This window comes from Branchiostoma floridae, chromosome 11, assembly GCF_000003815.2.
Source record: "Branchiostoma floridae strain S238N-H82 chromosome 11, Bfl_VNyyK, whole genome shotgun sequence".
NCBI classification, from domain to species: domain Eukaryota; kingdom Metazoa; phylum Chordata; class Leptocardii; order Amphioxiformes; family Branchiostomatidae; genus Branchiostoma; species Branchiostoma floridae.
The window spans coordinates 3,418,494-3,435,902 of NC_049989.1; the positions used below are offsets into that span (position 1 = coordinate 3,418,494).

At 39.8% G+C, this 17,409-nt stretch overlaps 1 protein-coding gene across 2 annotated transcripts in view; it reads right to left on the bottom strand.

The window, feature by feature from the left end:
- The window catches only part of LOC118425717 (serine/threonine-protein kinase NLK-like), a 28,695-nt gene that overhangs the window by 10,054 nt on the left and 1,232 nt on the right, over positions 1 to 17,409 (bottom strand). For both annotated transcript variants that reach the window (XM_035834764.1, XM_035834763.1), the window contains exons 2-4: positions 7,009 to 7,138; positions 6,307 to 6,362; positions 2,080 to 2,186 (exon numbers count right to left, since the gene is read on the bottom strand). In XM_035834764.1, the coding sequence (XP_035690657.1) occupies positions 2,080 to 2,186; positions 6,307 to 6,362; positions 7,009 to 7,138 (293 nt within the window). The remainder of the gene's footprint in view (positions 1 to 2,079; positions 2,187 to 6,306; positions 6,363 to 7,008; positions 7,139 to 17,409) is intronic.

Below are 17,409 nucleotides of genomic sequence, written 5' to 3' on the forward strand. Positions count from 1 at the left end.
CTTCTAGTTAGAGTATAAAAGACCTGTTTCTTGCAGATCACTTCAGTGTCACTGACGAAGGAAAGTGGATTCTTTCCGAAACGTCTGACCGTTTCAAAACCATATCCAGTTGCTTGAGTAACTATTTTTGGCATATGATACCTAACTGGACTATCTAGACAATACCGTTACCAAATAACAGGCAAAACTACCAGGGATATCAGTGCGAAGATATGTCAGAACTTTGACATCAATATGATGCTGGAATGTGAGTATGATAGTGGGGTGCCACTATTCCATTCTTTAGGGACATCACTTCTTAGTGCAAATATAACCTATCCATAGCCATAGCCAGGTGTGTGCGCGGTGCTCTGGAGACTAAGACTACTGATTTTCAAATTATCAGAGCGAGATTGGGCAGATCTTTTATTTAAATACTGCCATAGCAGAATTTTTAATACATAATATTTCTGCTATAACTGGCAATGCTCCTGATATGTATGAACTAAATAAAATCATTAATTAATTCTGTATCTACACTGAGCTGTTTTACAAGCCAAATGTTACATTTAACAAAAGCACAGTGCATATTCTAACAAAAAGATGCACTGATAAGCATAATGCACAGGCGGCTTTCTGAAAAACATCCTCGCGGTACAAATTCCCTTCACCTCCTAAAAGATACCTGGACCTGCATCCAGGCTGATAAGCCAGAATAGGGAGGGGGGCAGCTTAGAAGTGAATGCCTTCCTGACTTGACCTATCTTTTTCCTCATTAATCTTGACTACTAGATGTAATTGTGACAGAAACTAGAACACATAAAGGTGCCTAAAGACCCAATCCTTTTCTTCCCATATCAATCAAACCATACATCTGTCGTCACTCCCTCCCTTTTCCTGATATCTAATAAAGACATCTGCTTTAAATCCCTCAATCTCCTGTTCCAGGGGCAAAACAGAAAAAAAACGGGCAGAATTTGAAGTGTTAAATATTTTATTAGTTGCTGCAGTACCTGTGCTATCTGCAGTGATCTGGCCCGTGACCACGATATGGGGGTACCCCTGGGAACGGTGCAGTAAATTAGCTCGGCGTCCGTATGGGGAGATACGCACCGCGGTGGCCATATCTCCCCTGCCTAATGCACGCTGGAAGTGATATAGATTTACCCGGACGCAGGGAATTGACAACTTTTGCCCTAAAATGGATGGGACAGTTTTACAGATGCTTCCACAGTACCCCAAAACGCATGTGGTGTGGTAGGCTTGGCATATTCACACATGTGTGCACACTATCTCTCAATGTGAGACAGCTTTCAGGTTGAGGGGACACATCCTGCATGTAAAGTACTTCATTTTCTTCTTCTCTGCCTTTCTCTAATTCAGATGGATACTTCGATGGTAGAAAATTATTGCTACCCAGCACAATGTGGCATTACTTCCAAGCTGGTGTGTTACGCCGAAAGGCGGTTATACCTGCTGTACAGATACAGACACTATATCACTCATCCCATGATGTTTAAGATTGTACCCTCAGAATTGAATATTGATACACCAACTACACTGGAAAGGCCAGCTTTCTACAGATACATCAATTGTATAATGTCACATACTTATTTCTGTAAACCAGAAGCACTTTGGTATTTTGATAGATTCCAAATCATTATCCGTGAACTTTTAAAATACTGTTAATAATAGTTATGATAAAAAAGTATTACATATAACCAGTCTGATATGATACCCATTAATGTTTCTGATAAGACGTTCCATATTTTGGGACTGTAAAAGACAAACACATTCACTGTCAGGGCCAAGTCCCATTCATCATGTTTGTCTTACAATAATAAAGTCAGGGTTTTGCTGGATCCCTGTTATTCTAAGGAAAACGCTATCTAAGATCCTTCTTGGCCGTTGGTTCTGTTCCAAACTGCTCGAAAATCACCTGTGATAAATGTCACTGCGCTGTTACTACATACATTCACATCTACTGGTATGCTCAACTTATCATTAGCCAAGTTTGCTCTTCATGCATACGAGTAATGGAAAACTTTATTACGGCTGCTAATATAGTTGTCGTGCCATGGTGTGTATCGTGAAGCTCACCTCTGAGTATCTGGTACAGGAAGACCTTGACATGATCGGAGCTGAGGGGCTGCGGGGAGACGATGATCTTGTGCAGGTCACTCTGGAGCAGTTCAGTAACTACATAACTGAGGTTGGAGGGTCAAGGAAGTACACACATTCTTAACCTTACGCTAATGTCTGAGGACATGCAGATCAAATTGTGCAATTCTGAAATGAAATCTACAAAATGTTAATCTCATTTCTCAGCGACAGGGTAACTCTGACAATTCGTGGTTTACATGACCAAATTTCATAACGAATTTAATACCATGACTGCCGCAAAGCATCGCAGAATACGCTGTAATATTCAAAACGAAGCAATTTTTCAGATTTATTTCCCAAACCATTAGAAGATCACGAAGAAGACTGTATCCTTTTCTTTTATCCCTTTTATCTTTTATTCCCGGGAGTGTAGAATTTCCTGTCCCCGTATTCCACAGCATACAAAATCCCTTCCCAGTATCATTAGCCATTCCATCAGCAGCACCTACCGGCCAGTAAAACCGTCCTGACAAACTCTCTGCATCATTAATCCCGCAGAAATTTCACAACCACCTGGTTTCACAAACCCAGGCAATACTCCTTCCCTGGAGAGCAGGGCTGGTGTATGGGCTGAGTTGATTTTTTTTAACGGATGATTACCACCTAAACTGGGAGGGTCTCCAGCCTGGTACATTCTTCTTACTGGTGTTGATGAGGTCAGTGACCCCATCACAGTAGCTGGTGCCTCATGGCTGATACACATTATCATAACCGCAGGGGGTATTCAAGTACAATCCAATCTCTACAGAGATTTACCTCCATTTTTTATCCAGTTGTACAACTGTTGTAGGGATCGAATTGTACTTGAAAGTTGAATATTGGTCACCTGAATGTTTAACCTTCATAAACATGACTGCAGGGGGCGCTTGGACAAAGTAAAGTTTTGGCAAACGTTTACACATTGTTGTTATTTTGACTTTAGAGGAAAAGATTGTTGAATGACAACAAATTTCATTTCTTCCTTGTGCTTTTGTGTGAAACAACATACACACAGTTTGATAGCTCAAATAGGACTATTCTTGTGCAAGACAAAGAAGTTTTATGAAAATAATTCCAGTGAATGACAAATCAAAGCAAAAAAGACTACACGCTTTCCGCAGCAGAAAGCAACTGGAAAGTGAGAAGAATAAAAATAATGTTACACTTGACTAAGCTGTAAATGATATGTATTGAATGTATGGCCATCTCTGGCTGGTACTAATACTTCTCTACCAGACCTGGTAGAAAATGGAAACCTTGAAACTATATCTAGCCATATCCTATATCAACATCAGCACATCTAGCTGAAGTAGACTCAACCAAGGGTGACAGGCAAGGAATGAGGCATCCCTGGTGAGGATACAGGTCTCATTAACATCCCCCCAATACCAGCCAACATAATCAAGGATCTCTCCTATCCAAACTCCAGGGTTAACCCTGTGGCTAATGAATGACACCGCCAATCAGGAGTGGGCCCAGTTTCACTCCATCATCAAATCAGAACACTACCTTCCCCCAACAAACCCTGTGATTGCAGTCACCCCAGGACCTGCCTTCATATCCTCGCACCATCACCTGCCCACCTTTTATTTGGTTGTCCTGGCAACCGCATGATGAACTATCATCTCCAGGCTATGTCCCACCCCTCGGCTTAGGTTGCAAAGATAACCTTTAACTGCTTCAAACTATTATTCATTGGCGATATTCTCTCATCTGGAGGCTAGGAAAGATAGGGAAGTGTCATTTGGTGTGAATTTATCCTGCAGTGGATACAGCTGACCCTGTGGTGAACCCGTAGCAGATTGATTTTTGGTGTGTATGCACACACACTTCCCCACAGCAGTTGTGCTCAGTGGTTGATCCCTAGACCGTGATAACCCATAGTTCAGTCAGCCTTTATTCTCCCAGTTCTATGATTTGGCAGTCATAGTTTCTCACCGCTGGTTGCTGGGGGTGCCGTGGCCATTATTGTAATTTCTGCAGCTAATTTCACACCCCGAAATGGAGCCTGCCTCTCAGCAGCCATTGAAACTGGTGTAGGTAATGGTTAGAAAATAGATCTGGGTGCCATTAGGTGCATAAAGCATTCATGAACAGTTTCACTGGGAGGCTCACAGAACTGATATCTTCGTAATGACACAAAAAAAGGAGTAGCATCACCATACAGTTTAGCTCACACCAGTTTCAGGAAGTAGCCAAAATGTATTCCAATAATTCCTTTAATCATTTCATCAGGTTGGAATACAAAATTTATGTATTCACAGCCAAGGTGCATGTGTATGTATAATACAATTGCTAACATTTTGTTGACTGCCTATCACCTTCCTCAAGGTAATACTGACTGGTTCTACTGTAATTGCAGAAGTGTTTGCGGTGGTTTTATGCTCGCAGAACCACGAACTTAAACCCACCACAAACATTTTTCCATTTAAGTATGAGACAGCAGTCTATGCCGCAAACTTAAACCACAGCGAACACTCCATTTTCCCCCTACCGCGAAAGTAAATCCCGCGAACTTGAATGGATTTACAGTATTCCACACTGCAGCAAGGTGTCGCTGCTTTAATTCAGCCTCAGTATTGCTATGAAGAATGTGAGGGATGGTCATTGAAACGTTGACTGTTGGTTGTGAATGAAGAACTACGTATTTTAGATAAAGGGCAAACAATTCTGATTCAATAAACTCTTTTTACATATACACATGACGTAGTCGACAATGCCCCATCCTAAAAACTGCAGCCACTTCAAGTGTCATGCTGGGTAGAGTGGCTTTGAACTAGAAAATATCTGGCCTAAAAGCAGGGTCACTAACCAGCCAAGCATGCTCACTTAAACTTCTGAGGTTTTCAAACAGTTTGAAGAGCTGGACCAAATTACAGGGAATGGTTTGACCTACGAAACTCTGCATAGTTTAGTCCTTATTGTTGGTTTAGAAGACTTCAGTCTGTAATACACTATACTGGTCCATCACTTAAGTAGGCACAGTACTGCAGTACTGTACAGCAAATTGTATCTACAGTATACTCAGTTACTTATGTCGTGGTCTAATTTTGCGATGGCAGAAAAGGGAGATTTTTGTGGTGTTATTAATTTGCAGATGAAAATTCTGTTGTAGTCAAAACTGCCAAACATTTGAGACAGTCACATGTTATGAGTTTGCTGTGGAATAAAAAAAACCTTTTTAACTTCAGCAAATTACAGTAAGAGACTGAATATCCACTAGTCCATCAAAAATAAGGCTGTCTTCTTGACAACACAACAGCCTCCAACAAAACTAATTTTCTCAATTTGAAAGCAAACAGAAAACTCAAATTGACAAACTTTGAGAGACACAAGAATGAAGAAACACAAGTGTCAAAGATGTGGTCTTGACCATCATGGATCTGTATGCCAAGATGCCTACAGGTACTAACCAACTTGGGTACTAACCTAACGACTGAAAATCTGAGACTCTCAACCATAATGTTGACCACTCACAGACCATCACTGTACCATTACAGTGTTGAAAGGACCAATCATGGCAGATAATTAACTGCAGTTTCTACACACAATGGCAGCTGTCAATTCTATGACTGGGAAGTTGGACATATTCCCAGGGTAGGTGACATCAATCAATCTGTGTCAGGCTGACCTGCTGTGAGCCACAACTGGGAGGATCCATTAGGCCACCCCAATTTACATGCCTGGTTAACATATCTCCTCATCTGTGTTTGTTCAACTGAACAAAATTAAGCACCATTTTAAAGCTCCTTGCAGTAAACAGTCAGGGTTCATTTTGAGGAATAGATACACTGGTGCACCTATCCTCCAAAAATCTTGGCGAACAGAAAAAAAAATTGGGGTGATTAACATTGAGTAGAATGTCAGCAAAACCTGCCCTGCCAACAGTTTTAAAGTTTGAAACAGTATTGTGATAAACCCAAAGTCTAGAGGATTAATGTCAAGGAGGTATATTATTTTTCTGACACTTAACATAAAGAATATGCTGTTTCATGAATGAAAGTGTACATTATATATGAAATCATACACATATATCTAGCTGCACCTGTTCACCCACACTGTCAAAATTTAGGTGCATAGCTCCCTTTTTGGTGCACCGAAGTGCATCCGTATTCAGTGCTTTGAGCCCTACAATACTACATACATACAATATGATTGTTCCTTAAAAATGTCCAAAAAGGATACATTTCTTCGAAGAAGTTGAGAGGAGGAGGTTGCAAGATGTCCAGTGCTGACAAGACCTGCAGAAAAAATGGAAAACATTATTCAAGGTATCAGTCATTCCCCTGAAAATGCATGTGTACCTGTAATGATAAGGTCCAACAGCTTACAGGCTCTGGCAATCAAATGACGTCTACAGCTTATAATCTCTTACAAACATGACAGATGAGTCCAATTCCTAAGACAAAGACAGCAAGTGACATTTGAAGGGTTCATTTTTCCTTTCAATGTTGGATCACCAGAAAGCTGAATAGCGTTAAGAAGGTAGATAATACACAGGAAGCAATCATTTACACTCGTAGGACTTATATTACACTCATAAATGTGCCGCAAAGGGAAGATGAAACAGGGGGATAAACTGTTCCATTATTACTCAAATACGAGAGGGAAAGAAAGTGGAAAGATATGAAAATGGAGCGGATGATTTATATTTATCCAAGAAGGACATCAAAGCAATGTATGGGGTGAGATAAGGACAAGAACAAATCAAATACAAAAGCTGTTGTAGGAGTTCTTCAGGACACAGAGAATTTCACCTGAGATGAACTGTATGTCTTTCCTTATCTCCTAAAGGACACTTACAACTTATTTTGTGGGTTATAAAGTATGAAAAACATTCAAACAACATAGGCTAGAAGTTTTGAGTGGAGAACAATGATTACTTACATTGTCATGCTTGAAGAAGCAGAGCATTCTAAGTTCCCTGAAGACGCGCTTGCAGGATACTAGGTTTTGGAAGACATTGGGCATCTTCTTGAGGGCCACTCGCTTTCCGTCTCGAGGGTCTGTTACAGACCTGCAGAAGTGGTGAAAGAGAAGGCACCTCATTAGTACAAGTAGCGAACAGATCATTAATGAGCTATATTACAAACATACTGGGAGACTTTGGGCTGCCTTGGTGTAATCTCCAAGCAGATCCTACGGTAGCATAAGATAGTATAAAAAGCTGGCAAAGGAGGGAAGCCGGCCTAGGAGTGTGTATGTGACCATCTGACTCCCTTTGGCTGGCTATACTCCTTGGCTAGCTTTGATGCTATCTTATGGCACCGTAGGTTCTGCTTGGAGATTACCTTGGTAGAGCTGGTCATTTGTTTTCCTTAAAATCCAGCTCTTCCAAAACATATATACAAGCATAAATAGGGTTAAGGTAGTAGCAGTGCACTACAGCTTTGTTGCAGCTCACATTTTTAGTTTGGTCAAGTGTGTTGGAATCTTTTATGCAGAAGTTTGATGCTTGATGCTAATGACTGAAGCTCCCTCCTACATGGGTCCGCAGGCTTTGCGACATCATCCAAGATAAATTTTGGTTGAATGGGAAGAAAACAAACATTTTCAGGTCCATCAGGTTTTCACCAGAACCAGGCTGCCTGGCAGGTTTGTGTTCATTATGTGCTGTCTGCAGTCTTCCCATTTAACCCCCAATATGAAGTAGCTGATTTGGAGAAGAAAAGCAGGGTGTATTCAGAGCCTTCGGCTAGACACAAACAATGAGGCCTATGCCTGGCATTATACTAATTCTCTCACAGATGTGACGTTTACACGACTCCCAATTCTCTCCAGTTGACTGTTAAAGCTTAAGCCCTTTCATCCTACTATAATACCTCGTTATACCTGCATGCCAAGCAGACCACTTTTAATATGCAAATCCACTACTTTATACTCAGCTCAAGGTCTACCGTCAATAAGGGACAACTATTTCTTACAGATGAAGTTTAAATTCAACAGTTTATTTTGCTTTTTAGTTATACCAGAGTACAGAGTTTATCATTATCAATCATAAATATCTATATCAGATCCATTCAAATCCAAGCAACAATGTGCCAAAAAAGCTATAGTGACTACTAGCATGACTAGTATACTTCATGAAACAACACAACTTCACAGTCAAGCTGACAATATGGGGCCCTAATATGAATGTAGTGAATGAGTATATGGTTGTCAATTTTGATACAGCCATACAGCTGGTATCCTGGATAAATATAAACAGTGACATTCTCATATCCTACCTCTCGCCATTTGAACTTGGTATCAATGACCATGTGCACATTGTTGACAAACAACATTTGCTTTTATTCAAGTGGGACATAAACAAAGATAAACAAAAACAGGCAGTATTTATGACAAGTTTTATTTGTGTTTCCAAATACCAGATCAGATGACACAACTCCCTGCTGATCACATGACCAGAGTGCGTCACAAGAGCTGTCAACGACACCAGGGCAGAACAGCTGACCCAACAAACAGACCAAATTTTCCAGGCACAAACTCTGCAAAAAAGGTAGCTTCAAAATAATGCCCTTACTTAGAAACTTGTTCTACCATGTATAACATACAGGAGTATTCAATTAGAAGCCTAAATAAATAAAATGCATGATATTATGCATAGGAAAGTATGATACTCATTTACAAATAAAAGATTCAAGACCCATGACTCAGTCAGTTGTGACAGGAATGCTTCGAGATGTACATGGATTTTACGCATGTAGTCTTTTGTGTGTAATGTTAATATTATGTTGTTTCGGGGTTATACACTTGAAATAAGGAAATTAATTTGAAAAAAAAAAAAATACCCCTGCAATACAAGCTGTTGAACAGCCCCCATCATGAAAAGTTTAATGTTCTTTACTAGCATATCAAGTTATTATTCTGTAAGGGGAGTCATATTTACATGGAACAGTGTGGTCCAGACAAGCTACTTTGCCTTGGAGACAAAGAATTTGTCCTGTCGACATAACTAACACCAAGGAAAAATAACCAACATATGCCCTGTACATTAAGCAACCACCAAGTCCTTCAAATTGGTGCAGCAATAAGTATCCAATCTCAAACAATTTTCTGCATGAAAGGTTTGATACTTGTTGTTTTTTCCTGTCAATATTCTCATGGTCACACAATCATGGAAGGGCCATATCTTATAGTTTAGGAGACAAGGACATTTTGCAAAACTGTCCCAAGGACATGTTCTTCTGAAAACCAATCTGGTTTGTTGCCATTGGCACAGTTTACATCCAATCTGCTGTTATTTAGTAACAGGATGCTGTCTTTAGACATCTTGGTACCAAAATTATTCATGGGCCTCTGCTAAAACTGCTATGTATTCTGATATGGGTGGTGATACTAAAGTGGTTGGGTACTCGGACGCCAATTATGGCAAGGAAAGGGGCTTATTGCCTGGCCACGAGATCTCTGCCCTATTTCCTACACTTTGAATCTAGTGGCCAGACATTAAACCCTTTTGAAGTAACAGCTGCAGGCCTAGACAGTAATACATTTAGCAGCAGTTTAAAGAGAATGACACAAACCAAATATATTGTACAGCAATGATATCAAACATCGCAACTGTTTGATCAAGTACACCCAGTAACACAAAAATATGGCTGGCAATGCAGGAAGGTTGGTGGCAATGCATTTTCAATGTCTAAGGTAAAACCAATAAAATTCACTGCTTATCTGGCATTTCTGTATAAAATTTTAACTAGAGAACATCATTAAAAAGCAGAGCGTGGAGATGAAAACTGGAATCTGACTCCCGTTCGGTTATAAAGCCGTTCCCATCATTTTATATTCAAATCTAGCACTGTTTTTGATATCCAAGATCTCAGAAATGAAATTGGGGTGGCCTGAAATATGAATCAAAGTAATAAACATCATAGACATCGTGACAGAGGCTTTACTCAAAGTAATAAACATCATAGACATCGTGACAGAGGTTCTACAACGTCTAGTACATCTTTCTTTCCCTATGTAAGTATATATGAGTTGTACATGGTGTGTGGTGAGTCCTTATGGTAAAGGCACAGATGCCGCCCTTTCACATGTTTCACAGACAATAATAGAACTGGGGTCTACAAGGGCACAAGGGCGGTGCCCCCTGACCCCACGTCTGGACTCTCCTAGTGGCAATTCAGCCATTAGGCCATTTATGTATGCATGGCCATCAGCATCAGCCCCACATCAATACAAAACCGGGCCTGCAGCAAACCAGTTCGCCCACAGGCCACAATAACATGACTTTTATTGTCTGTACTTACGCGTTACGGTACAGATTGTTTCCAGGAAGGGAAAATTTTCTAAAAAATAGAGCTCTGCTAGGTTCTAATTAAAACTAAGAGTATTTCTATAGAGTAATTCACAAAAAAAGTGTTCAAGATTGTATTCAACACCAGTGTATTCCAAACTTTGGTCCATGAAATCTTACTAATACATGGTATTTTCTTTCAACAAACTGCCCTGAAACATCTGCACGCCAACCAACAAAATACACAATTGACAACAATCACGACAATGGTCATGATTGTCAAAACCATTGGTTCGTTTGCCCTGATATTTTGCTCCCAATGTTATCTTTTCTTGGAAAGTCTGTATTATACAAAGAAGTAAATTGGTACAGCCTTTGTCCTTTTAGTGCTTTGACTCCAGAGACCAGACCAGGGGCAAATTTTAAGTACAGAATCTTTTCCTGTCAGCCCTGTTTACCTTCCCTTGGGACGGCTTGGATTAAACCTTCTTTGTTCCAAAATTTCTAGAGATTCTAGAGAGTATACCTAGTTTGGGAGACCACAGTAGAGTCCAACCTTAAAGCTTAGTAACAAACCTGATAGATAAACCCAGGCATGCTGCAGTCAATGCTGCAAGTATACAAAAATTGATATTGCTCCAGTAGTTGAATCGTTTGACACATCTCTGCTTTGACATGTTGGAATTGGCCTTACTTATATATCATGATACACTATGTTTAAAGAAACGTGTTAATTAATATTTTTCAAGTCTTATCACTTGTTTCTCAAGAAAGAACTCACTAATGACGACTTAGCCCTACGCCGGGTACACCATATCTAAGGAACTACGCAGCTATGCAATCTCCTTTCAGTTTCTCACACTCAGCATAAAATACCTGGCAACAATGACACGTGTTCGAGCTACAGCAACATGAAAAGCCCTTGTTTTACCAGCATTCGAGCAAAACTGCTAGAACAAAAGTTTAAATTTGCAACCTGTTATTTGAACTATGTCAACTATGCCAGCTATGTAACCATGAAGTAGAGTGGTTTCCCCTTACCATTGTGGGACCAGAATCACACGTCTCTGGTTTCATCTTACTATGGGAGTAGGCAGAAGCAGGTATGTGTAACATCGTGCATGATTTCCCATTGTGTGATAGTATTCAAAATTTGAGCTCAACCAGAGGGAGAGAACATTGCGTTTCTGATGGATTGTAAATGGACGGGTGTTGATTTACCATCTCTTCTGAAACACCTACAAGCTGTTTGACAAAACTTCAGAAACATCCTGAAAGGGCTGGATAGATGGAAACAATAAACATGGCAAACCGTTTCCTCAGCCCACTGGCCCCATATTCATGCGACATATTTTGTGCTGTAACTGTGACGTTACCATAAACTTTGTAGAATGCAGCATGTTTATCATTGAAGGCTTATAAACCACTAAGGCCGCCTGAAGCTAAAGGGGTGAGCAAATAACAAGTGTGTTTTGAAAACAGCTGTTATGCTCACCTACCAAAATCAGACATGCATAAAATGATCAAGCATAGTTTAACATATCCACGTAATATTGCAATCTTCCTTTCTTTAAATGTATATTGCAGGGATATCTCTTTCATTCAATTTGAATGGAGAGAGACGAAAAATGCCAAACCGAATCAGAAGATACATGTTGTCCCTGTAGTGTGTCAGGGTTATTACTGACATCATGCAGGTATTAGGTGAAGGGACCTTGAACTGAGCCCAGTGCCAACCTGACAGGGTCAGCATGCATTAGGATTACACCGCTCATCTCTTGCAAGTTGCAGGTTTTCTGTTTGTCCATCTTTACGTTTTTCCTGACTTTTCAATCAAGATCTACAGGTGATTATGCTAGTCCCTGCTCCAAATACTTTCAGACTGAGGACTTTAAAGGGGAACAAAAATCAAATAAAGCAATGTATTGTCCTGCTGCATGTATCCTCTATCCAGTTACAATTATCCTCCTAAGCTGTTTATTTTACTCCCCCTTGCTTTTTCCAACAGTATAAAGTTTCTGCCAAGGGATATTCCAGGCTAATTCTTTCCCTTCTGCCTATCCATACAGATTCTTTGTTTCTTACCTCAACCTCAACAATCTACCAACTGTATAAGTGTATTCGAGATATTCTCTTGGTACATTCTTGAATGTGAACAAAGAAAAATAAAGGAGAAAGAAAGCAACTAGGATAAGGGATAGATGTAGGTCTGGAAAAATATAGCAAAGAAAAAACTCTGACAATGTACAAAAGAAATACAGCATTACATACTTATTGTTAATACTTCGTCATAGAACCTCTTCTTTTCAACATTTTACACAATGTGCCTACATGATATTTACGGTATTTTACCAACTGAAGATGTATGTTCCTGCACTTGAACTGTTAATTAATCCAGCCTGCATCATGGCCTGGCCTGTGCTTCCTGTGTAGAAAGGCTGATCCCTCTTGTAAGCACCTTGGTGTATTTGTTCTAACCAGGGACCTGGAGAGATGCCATGTGTACGACCACCAATGTAGATCTGAGATAATTTTCTCTATCTCCATATACAATAAATAAATATAGTAGTGAACAAGGCCCTCTTCTAGTGAAGAAAGAATTCTGTCAGAGATGGCAAATTCTACACTGGGGAAGAGTGTATGTTCGAAAGACTTGGCGAAGCCCGGTCGGTAGAGTCTTCTTTCTGAAGAAAAATCACATGGGGACATCCATTTGAGGGGTCTGTGTCTGTTGGTATGATAATCATTTGAATCTTGTTGTGCTTGTTATATCATAAAGACTCTAAACGAGTGTAATTGTTGCTCTGTGGTCTTTTTATACACAGTGCGTACACAAAATGTCTGAAAAATATGCAACACCTTGTCCCAGACACAGTCAGGGTTATCCTTTGTATCTGCACTGCTTATATCTAGCCTATATTTGCTATTCACTCTTTGTGTTGTTAATGACATTTGCAGTCAGGATTAGGCTAAAAAAAGCCAAGGTTAGAATCTTACAGTCACACTGTAGTATTTTTACATGTCTTTGGCTGACTGTCAAGTGATGATGGAAGATGTGACAAAGAACTTAGGAATGTGGCAGCACAAATGTTATGGCAGACATTGTGCTGCTGTATGGATAGTCGTGTTTATTTGTGTAAGGGGAAAGGCATTACTTTTTCCTTGCACCAGAATCTAACATTTACAACAGTTACGTACAACACTCGACATAAATTGAAATGTTAGCTCCCCTCCCTCTTCTGCTCCATAATGGTACATCCCGTTCATCCGATCATGGGAGTGAGAGAATGGTTGGAAATCTTCCTAAGATCTATTAGTCACCTCCTGGAAGAACTGAGTCATCTTAGCTGGTGGGACACAGCTTGGACAGTAGATATGACATATAACTAAGATTAAAGTCTAAGTAAGATAAAGTGACAGAATTTTTTTTAGATTCCCACCATCCATTTTCTTGGAAACTACTATGCAATCATTGCACCTTACTTCTCACGCTTTGTTGGAAATGTCTTGAAAAAAAATTCGAATTAACAAAACCTCTAGGAAGAAAGTTTACTGTGCATGATAGTTGCACAATCGCTAAACGTTTAAAACTTATTCAAGGAATGTTTTTGAAGCGCCTCTTCACCCAAAGGACAACCAGTTACCTGGAGGTATGATTTTGACACTGATGGATAACATGATAAAGCTTTTGCCCAACCGACTCATTGGAATGGTCTGTAGGACTAATCATTTTCACCCGCTGACCTTAACAGTGCCAAAATATATCCATACTGGTTTCTAAACTTTTATAGCTGTGTACGTAGTTGCTGCAGATTCTTGGAAGCAATATAGATTTACCGTGCCATGTACTATTTTGGGTCTAATGTTATAGTATTGAGTTGTTGACCCTGGACTAAAAGCAAGACTCCTGTCTACTGATCTAAATTATCAGCAAAATTGACCAGTCCTATAGTTGCCCAAGGACTTTGAATGCGTTCCTACTGTACCTTACGTTACTGTGTCCTTTATTTCACATCAACACAGAGTGATTATCCTATATCCAGGCTGATGCTTCAGGGCCACTTCTTAAGGAGGACCTAAATAAGGCCAAGGTTCATGCACAATGCTTAACCTCAAGTTACCTCAAGTTACTTAACCTCAATGACTTTTATTTACTTTTTTTAGGTAGTACTCACACCTATGTTAATTTTGTTATGTCATCTAAGAATGCTTTCAACAAAGTAAGGCTTTTAATAGAAAACATTTATGCTAAAAATCATTTCAAGAGGTTGCAGGTGATCATGCATCATATAAGAATTATCCCGAGATCGTACTTTGTTCAAGCGATTACTGGTGGTCTGCTCCCGGACAAGAAAACGTCCTTAAAAGTAATACCAGCAAGCTACTGAATAATATATGAGCTGCTGGTGATGAGCAGAGAAAACTGCTTTCCTATCCTCTTTATCCAGCAAGTAGAAATAACTACAATCCTGATGGAAGGGAAAATGAAATCCTATGACCACTTCTGCTTTGCGCACTGGTCTAGTACCATAAAAAAAATATTGAGGAGGTGCCTCGACCACGTTAAACAGCCTCATTACTCATACTTTGGGTACCTACTGGCTGGCAAAATACACCAGATGATTATTACTGCTGTGATTACAGCATTATATCAAACACAAATTAAAACACTGAAAAAACATCCTTTTCCTGCATACCACAAAATAAAGCCACTGCGAAAGTCAGTGAGTTTGCTGTAGCAGTGTGAAGCTGATGAAGATGGTATCTCAGTACATGATGGACTGGAGATGAGAAATTGAAGAATGTTCCAGACCTGTTACATGTCAAGATGAAAAAGATACCAACCTTTTCACAGCCAACCCCCTCCCTCCCTCTGTCACATGAAAGCATCCAGGGATTAATGACATACTGCTTTAGCATGAAAGTTCAGATTTCAGTGTTGGTAAAAAGCAGCTGAAGTTGCATGTGTCAGTCAAAACGCCTATGGTGAATTTTAGTTGGTTAACAATTAAAATGGCATAGTGCTTTGATGAATGTTATCATATAATTAGCATGAACAACAGGATTAGTTTGCTTTTCGTTTAAATCTAATGAAAAATTGCTGAGCTCAGAAACCTCCGTCCAAATCATGTACAGGAAACAAGTTGATCAGAGTGATTAGACTAAACAGCAGCCAAGGCCAACGTTGATGAAAAATGTAAATACATGAATCAATGATGGGTTCAAGATGAAAATGATACCTCTCATGATAATTATCATATGTCTATATTTGTAATATTTCTTGCATCGAAAAATATGCAGATTAGAACTGGTTTATTTAATGTTTAATATGTCCTTCTAGGAAAGAACAAAAAAACTTGAATCAGCGAGCCTTTTTAAGAATGCCTGGTCCCATCTTTCAGTTTCATACATATGAATGTTGTGAATATCACAGATGGAGGAGGGGGAAAGTATATTGAATCAAATTCTCATAAGAAAACTTTTAACAACTACCCCGTAAAATAAGACATGAGAACCACGCCTGACTGGACATACTGGAAGTGGACATGACCTTGCATACATGGAATAGTTGGGAGCTCCCAGACCTACAGACTGCCATATCTCACCAAATGTGTGGCAGCAGGGTCAGGACTACCCTTTGTGCCTAAAATTATCTCACCTCCAGCAAAACTTTGCTTCTCTTATTCTTTACTCTATGGTATATCCAACAGTTTGATCCTTTAGCGTACTGGACAGTTGGGTTTGTCTTGTAACATACAGACAGGCACCATGCACTGTATAATCATGAAGTTTAACAGCCCTGCTATCCAATCCAACATGTCTGGAGGTAAATTAAACTTAAAGCATGTATGATGGAGGGAGGGGGGCTACAAGTTAACATCATCTACTGGTTGTACTGTTGAAATCACATTTGATCTCCAAAAGCAGAACATGGTCTACAGTGCACAGTATTTGATCATATCCTTGTAGCTAGATATTTGAAGTAGACAGTACTGGAGAACAGTCCATGCTAGTGTGCCAGTGACCATGAGTCAGTGTGTCCAACAAACAAACCTTATCCTTTGCAACTGTTGGAAGTATAAAAGCCTGGAGGACAGTCTGGCCATAAAACAAGCCTTCCCATAAAAAGTTACTGAAGACGGACATGTTCTTCCCAAATGTGGATCATGGTGAAGCCTGGCTTCCTTCACAAGTGTGGGGTCTTTACAAATACAACACCAGGCTTTCATGGCAGGACTATTGGGTAGACAAAGGAACAACTTGCCTGGAGGATGCCATGGTTCCAAAATCAGGCCACACTGACCAAGTTTCATCCTAATCTAATGTGAGGAAATATTGTGTGAAACCCACCTGACAAGTAAATTTTCTGTGTTTTGTGAAATTTACAAAAAGGACATATGATTATGAGCAATGGTGAACCTTCATAATTTCCTCTTCCATATCAGACAGGCAAATTCTGTCTTCTGTGAAATTTACCAAAGGGATATGACTTCATTATTTCCTCTTCCATATTCAAATAATTTTGTTGCTGTCTCAAGGGTATTTCTTTGCATTTGTAAACAAAGACTGAGATCAAACAATGTTCCCAACAGCAAAGGTTGAGGATGTCTCAATCCCCTGCTATCTAGGCCAGACAGATCAAACAATTATAAAAGTTCAAGCTCCCTACTTTCCCTCATAGCCTTGCTCATGAGTTCCACACTTCCTTCTTCCTTTTCCACCTTGCTTTTGCATGCAATTGCTTTTCCCTTTTTAGGGCTGGACCCAGTCAAGGCCTTGTGATGTAACAGATTTTGATATGAATAATGTAACTTGTACAAGTGTGGCTGATTTTCATTTCTGAAGTACACGATGTGGTGCAAACATTTTTTCTCAGGCCTGTGAAAATTGTGATAAGTAGTCCCCCCCAGCTGTGCTGCTGCATAATCTAATACCCATTCAAAATTGGACAATTGATGGCTGTTGTGTGCAGTTCCCATCTGATTTCCCCCAATGTCCCCTGGTTTACTTCACGGCAGCTGGGCCTAACAGGACATGGAGGCAGGAAA